The sequence below is a fragment of the Rhea americana genome, unplaced genomic scaffold (assembly GCF_003343005.1).
Source record: "Rhea americana isolate MKP2758 unplaced genomic scaffold, rheAme1 scaffold_182, whole genome shotgun sequence".
Taxonomy (NCBI): domain Eukaryota; kingdom Metazoa; phylum Chordata; class Aves; order Rheiformes; family Rheidae; genus Rhea; species Rhea americana.
In genome coordinates, this window is record NW_028185950.1 from 797,166 (window position 1) to 804,411 (window position 7,246).

The following is a 7,246-nucleotide window of genomic DNA, read 5'->3' on the forward strand; positions in this document are numbered from 1 at the left end:
GCCTGCTCTGTGGTATGACTTTCAGAAGTGTCTTTTTTTAATTATTAAAAGATAACAGAACTCGATTATGCTGCAAAGTTATGTTACAAAAATTAGTGAACAAAACTCTGTATTTGGGACAGAACTAATGTTATTAAGGTTGACACCGAGATGCTAAGGAAAAGTTGACACTTTTCTGAAAACACTAGAAGACTATAAGTAGCAATTCTGAAATTGGAAGGTATACGCTGCACGGAGGGAGGGGGCGAACTAGACCTGGAGCTGTAGTTGGGTGATGCCCTCAGGCTAATCAAAGCAACGTGATAAGAMAGCCCATCTGAAAAGCTGACACGGGGCAGAGCAGCGTGGCAAATACTAACATAAGGACACAACCCACTATCGATTTTCATAAGCAGTTTGAATTCACTTGGAAAGGTAGTCAGATATCCCTGGCACCTAATACACATGGGCTGCTGCAGCCCCGGTGGGGCAGGAGGGAGGGCAAGCTCCCTGGCTCCACAAGTCCCGGCTCAACTCTTGACTTCTCTACAGGCTCATACAACCCAATTCATGCCTCAGCTTATTATTCCTAATGGAAAGGTAAGACTTCTTATCTCCTACTACTTGTCCATCTCATCTATTTAATAGTTCAGTCTCTTTTCCAAACGTTACTAAGGGCTCTCAGTCTTTAGGCATTTACCCCCCCTGGATTTCAACGGGAATCATCGTAACTGTGAGCGTCACAGTGGAAAGGCCTCACATCTGAGTGATGGAGCTAGGGGCTCTGATTCATAGCCTGGAGCAACTCATCCCAACGGCAGCTACAGAGACCCCTGCTCCTGTGACCAAGCCATGCCCTTCTCAACAATTTCCACCCTGCTGCAGAAACAGCTCTGGGCTTGCTGTAGCCCTCTCCCCTTCAGGCTTTGCTCTGGTATCACATGTATCATGGCCCCCAGTGGTCCCGAAACCCATGGGTCAGCTCCCAAAACCCACAGGGCCCATCTGCATTCAGGTACACATCTTCCCATTAGACTCAAAGGGCAGTTAACTCACAGAATGGTTGAGGGAGGAAGAAACCTCTGGAGATCATGTAGTCCAACCCCTCTAGTCAARCAAACTCTTATATGGGAGCTGGGGGACTGAATTCAGAAAACTTCACGGATCTTTTCCTCTTCACAGGAGCTGTGCTGCAGGGTCTTTTTGCCCTAGACATACTTATTAGTAGTTTWTGAAAAAGAGACTGTTCCGCATGATACATCCATACTAATCCAAGCATAGTATGAGCTTTATGTCACCTTCAGCCATGAAGTCCTACTGTAACAAAACAACTGAATGGTAGAAAGCAGATCGCATCCACAAGACCTCAAGTGCTTCAGGATTTCCACAACTTTAGAAGTACGTTACTCTYGTAGTTTCTGCTACCTCAACTAGCTATAATTTGTAGAATAAACAGGGCAAGACAAAGAAGGCATGTGAAATTCGGGTAACTTTGAGGGCCAGAGAGGACCAGCTCTGGCCAGGTAGGGTTGCACACTTGTCRGCTCGCTGCACCTCTCACACGGGTCTATCACCCAGCAGCTCTGCCGATTCTCATCCCGATTTATCCAGTGCAGATCTGACCTTTCTTAAGAGTGATTTTTATTGCTTTGGGCAAAAGAAACAACGGGCAACACGGCGGGGAGCCGGGGGAGAGAATTGGCTTTAAAACAAACTGGCTGAATTGCAACGCGAGAACTTGAACTTGAAATACATCAAAGTGACAGCGCCTCGACAGCCGCCCACCATCCCCACGGCACACACACGTCGGGAAGGCAACAGCCRAGCAGCAACCCGCCGCCCTCCCCGAGAATCCCTGCACCTGTCTGGAAGCAATTATTGACATTATCTCCGAACAGGGGGATCGGTTTGAKGATGTTTTCCTGATATTTAGCAGTCTGAATGCTAATCCCTTTAACAAAACTCTYGCCCGTGCTTTTTCTGCCCTCTCTCCCCTTAATCTCTTTCTCCCAGTGGTTAAAAAAAAAGAAAAAAAATTTTTTTTAAATACCAGTCAGCCTAGTTTTGCCGCACCTGGATTTGCATTGATTCTTCCCCTTGTCATTCATGTTCCCAACAGGAATTAGCATATGGCTTTAAGGGGAAACTCAGGAGGAGAAAAGAAAGACGCCATTTTGATGGAAATAAGGGGCAAAGGAATAATCTACCATCAACTAAAAAGCTTATTTGTGTACGGTTTCCCAAGCAAAGCTTCGAAAAGCCTATGTTGATTTTAGGCTACACAAAGAAACCCTAATCCTTTCAAGGGAACTAAATCACCAAAGAAAAGTAGCTCAGAAGAAAAGGCTCCCTGTCAAGCGCGGTTATTCACAACCAAATAGATGCCACGAAGCAAACTCCTCGGTAAGTAAACAAAAATAAGAATGTGGGAAATGTGCTCGATTCCAGAAAGAAAACGAAAGGAAGAGGAGCAGGGGCCTACTCTTCATCAATCACTTCTCATTCTTGGGCTGAAGAGAGCCCTTCACCCTAGTTACAGGCTGCGGGAGGAATGTCCATTCACTGCCTTGGCTCCTATTCTCCCCTGGCCCAGCCCCAAGAAAGACCGACTCAAATGCCAAAGCTTTTTACAGCAAATTAGCAAAATAAAGATGCAGTCACATGTAGTTTGGGGGCCTTGGGTCACTCCAAACACACAAGTCTTCTTCCCCCCTCCCCTTCTCCTCTCTGCCTTCAAATTTCACCAGTGATGGTCTATCAGCAAGGGAATCCCAAACATCATGGGGTCACAGAACTGTCCCCCCTTTAAATGGCTAAGGCTTTGTGAATTAAAAGGCACAGAAAACCACCAGAAAGACCCAGTGGAATTAAAAAAAGAAACATGGCCAAACTGTTGGAAGCACAAAGGGCAACTACGCAAAGCCACACCTGGTCAACAGACAGTATCTAAATCCCAAACCAAGATCAAATGTGCTCTTGGTAGTCTGGACTGACTCAAATGTTTAAAAAAAAATCTACAAGCTAAAATACTATGGGTTTATACCTTTTTGGTAAGCAGTTATCATGCACTACCATTCACAGTGGGGTGAAAGAGGTAGGAAAGCTGATGCACTTTAAAGGCTTTGGCTTATACACATTGGCGCAACCTATGTCTACAGCCATTCCTCAACCTTCCTCCCCCAAAAAACACAAAACAAATCAAAAAAAACCCCAAACACCCAAAGCCTACAGGCTTTCTAATAATGCTGCTTCAGGACAAGCTCTGCACAGAAGCGTTCTGGCACTGACTTAGGGTAAGTCTTCCCTTAATGTACTGTTATATCATTAGCCCCTCTCTCTTTATATTGCCGTTTGGAAGAAATTAATGGGATACTGAATATTTAAATGTGGCCCTCTATATCATTTATTAACTTTACAGAAAGCATACAGCACAGTAAGCCATGGTTTATGACTATTATCCTGTGAATACTAAATGTTGGCTGGTTATTACTGTCAGCAGTGCAAATTGGCTATTCATAATTCCACGTCTATCATGTAGCTGATGAGTAACAATCAAGTTAAAACATTTTGAAAACTCTTACAGTTATTTAAATGAGCTTAAATTAAAGCCATTTGTAAAATAAACTATTCCTAATATTGTTATTTAAATTAATTCTGACCTGGCAGGCAATGCATTATTTAAAGGCTTTATATTATATTGCTTAAGCAAAGCAATTACCAAGCATACAGAACATGTCTGAAACCAAGAGAAACATAAAAAGCACTAACAAGCTGATTGCGACATTTCTGCAAGACAAGTTACATTTCATCTCCCATTGAAATTGCCATGAAAAGAAATGTATGGGAAAAAATATGTTTGTGACGTGAATTGCAGTCTTACCTTTATTTGTAACAGCGTTRAACAGTTTTTCAGAGCTGGCATCAGATGCCTGAAAGAGCAATAAAAAAAGAAGGGTTACATCTTCTACAAGTGTTACATTTCAAAAGATATGCCAGTGTATTTATATACACACATACATGTACCTGTATTAAAAGAAGAAAAAAAAAGNAAAAAAAAAAAAAAAAAAGAAGTCAGGTAACAAAACCAAGAGAGCTAATGAGAGCTGTGGCCTCAGAAGAAAACGTCCATAAGGTGGTGCTATTTGGCTGTGCTTCACCACCCTGCAGTGCAGATATTTATTTGGAAAGATTCTATTTAATAAAGAAAGAAATGATTTTTTATTCAATGTATTAGCTGCACACAAACTGTATTTTGGTACTGTAATTATCCAATACATTCTGACATTGATTTTGCAATTGAGAAGAGCCAGGATTTTGAATCATATAATCCAGTTTCAGGAAACTACCGAACTGTAGGTTTCTTTTTCTTTTTTTTTTTTTTCTTGTTTTCAGTATTTTGGGAGACCCTCTACTGTGGTAACAATTTGGTTTTTAGTATCTTTAAAACAGAATTGGTAAGTTAGTAATTATATAAATTGTTCCTATATGTTCTTTGAAAAAAGAAAGTCTCTATTAGTATTTAATAGTAGTATTTCCACATAGGATTTGCCTCAGTCAGAATAATTGATTCTAGACACCATAGTCTGTAACTAAACTACTAATCCATTTTATTTTTCCTCATATTATCTTTATCTATCGGAGGTTTTTTCCTCCTAAAGTTGTGYTAGTATCTTATCTACTACTGCTGTTTGTATTTTAGTTAATCTTTTTACCTATTACTTAAAAGCCTTATTTAAGTTTCATGCAAAAATATTGTGCTCCTCCTTTCAAAACCTATAATGGTAAGAAATCAGACTGGATAAGATAACATGGCAAATGTTAATTTTGCAAACATCCTGATTCCAAAAATAGAAAGAATCAAGTTTAGGCACCTATGCACAGAARTGTATGCACACATACACACCATAGATATTTAAAGCTTAAACTTGTACCATATCCGCATTCATAAAATACAGCTAGCTGTTCAAATTTGAACTATACTTTGGATACATCTTTTTGAAAATACATAGCAAGAAGTGTGTTCAGTAACAAAATACTGCAAACAGAGAGGGAAAAAAATGCAATGTTTGAGAAATATTTTAGTCGTTTCTGACCGATACAGAACAGGTTTCTCACAAAATTCAGGAAAAATAATTAAAGAGTATTGTATATTTGGAAAGCAGATTGTATTTTTTGTTAAAAGGGCAGGAATTTTTGTATTCAAAATCAAAAAAAATCAAACTAACAAAGTATATTTAATATCTCCATTGTATTAAAATTTAGGTGTGAAATTATTGAGATAAATAAGTCTACATAGTTCTGATTGCATATTATACTATAATACTATGCTGAAATAATTTCCTTGCCTTCAAGTAAACAACACAAAAGATTTCTGTGATCATTAAAAATAGCTTTATTCTTTTTCAGATTTTTAAACAGATTTTACTAGATTCCTGTTGGCTTATTTAAAAGCTGCGCTGGTATATTTCTTCTCGATTAAATACCTTGTAAACACTGGATTTACTGCCCAATGATGGATTTATTATTCAGTGATGACTTTCTCTAAATTAATGAAAATACGTGAATAAAGTACAAATTGAAGAGATCAAGAAGGCCACGTGCTTCAAAAAAGCGGCCCGATTTTAGTGCAACRAATTAAGAGATGCTCAATGCTTTCATAACCTTGCCAATCAGCCCACTCTCCGAGTGAAAATAATCACCTTTCCCAGTGAATCTCATCTGGTGTTGCATTTTCATATGCAGCTTCCCTTAGAAGTCAGAACTCTCCAAACCATTATGTCTTCTAAAAGTAAAACCTGTATCACTTCTTTTTTWAAAAATACATTCTTACAGTTTCAATTATTCATTTATTTTGCTGTTTCAAAAAGAAACAGCATAGGAAAGCTGTGTGTTTCCTGCTCCCTCGGTTTTTCCGAACAACAGAGAGAGAGGAAAACATTTCAGAAGTTTGCTCTAATGTCGGAAGTAAACCAACAGATTTTCTTAAGCCAAGAATTTTCAGGTGAAATCTTTTCCTTCCTATTGCATAAAACGGTAAGGAACACTGTTGTGCCATCTCCAAGTGGCACTTTTTAGGCATAACGTGGTGCACAATACATTCTGCAGGAGCATCTCTCGTGAGCAAATTAGGGATCTGATCAGCAGCACAGTGTGCATATATTACAGGAATAATTTCACAAAGACAAAGGTTGTCAGAAAGCGAATCCCATTTTGCATTACTGACCATGCTGTTGACTGGAAYAGCAACTCGAAAATATAACATTGCCTAGGTTACCATACATATAACCAAAAACCACCTCGCCAGCTTGAGCCAAGAGACAAAACTTTGCCTGCATATTTGATTACTTTTAAAATTGGTGCTAAATACGAGACACTAATTGCCACCCATGTGCAACTGACACAGCAATAAATATAATCTCTGCCTGCAAACGATACAGCATCAACTGATTTCGATGCAGTTAACATATTTTTTTTTATAATTAAGCAGCCATACCACGCAACAGCACCGAAAGAATAGAAGGMCAAATTAATTTTTAAAGATAACTCCGCACTCACGCAGAAGGCTAAAACACAACGCCTTCGCAGCGCTGCCTTCAACACGCCTCTGCACCGACCGGCACCTATCGCCTGCGAAGCGTCTGCACTTCGGCGGGGCATGCTTCGGGGGAAAGTGTCAGACCTCGCTGTCTAAGCCAGGGAGACCCTCAGATCTCCCCTTTCCAGCAGGCGAGTGAACCTGGGTCTTCATCCCCCTTTCTCCACATCGTTGCCACCGCTCAAGCCCCACTGGGGCAGCTAAGGGAAAGACCCTATCTGCCGGCAGCGCCCCGGCTGGGGAAAGCGGCTCGGGCGGCTCCGGCGCGCCGCGGCGCCCCTGCCCCCGGCGCCGTCCCCTCGGCCGCTCCTCCGGCGGCCAGCGCGCAGAGCGGAGCTGCAGCCGATTACAAGCAGCTCCCTCCTCTGCGCTCTGCTCCCTTTTTCCCTATAAATCCCCTTGTTCCCCAGCCCCGCTTAATCCTTTTCAACACGAAATGAAAGCCGTCGGCAGCCCCGGGCTTACGGAAGAAAAGGAGAGGGAAAAAAAAGAAAGAAAGAAAGAAAAAAAAGCCCGCAAGAGTGTTTTTCCCTCYTCGAGGAATGTCCTGTCACTCAAGGCGATGTATTGCTAAAATATTTCCTGTCCAGACACGGCGCCTTGACTCACTCCTGGCCCGCACTCCCGCGCCACCCCCCAGCTCCGGCGCGCAGCGCAGCGCACCTGCCCCCC

General features: G+C 41.5%; 1 protein-coding gene across 1 annotated transcript in view; it reads right to left on the reverse strand.

Moving 5' to 3' along the window:
- Positions 1-7,246, reverse strand: part of AUTS2 (activator of transcription and developmental regulator AUTS2) — a 973,254-nt gene that overhangs the window by 67,704 nt on the left and 898,304 nt on the right. Inside the window, exon 10 of the mRNA XM_085302011.1 lies at positions 3,860-3,908. Within this exon, the coding sequence (XP_085158137.1) occupies positions 3,860-3,908 (49 nt within the window). The remainder of the gene's footprint in view (positions 1-3,859; positions 3,909-7,246) is intronic.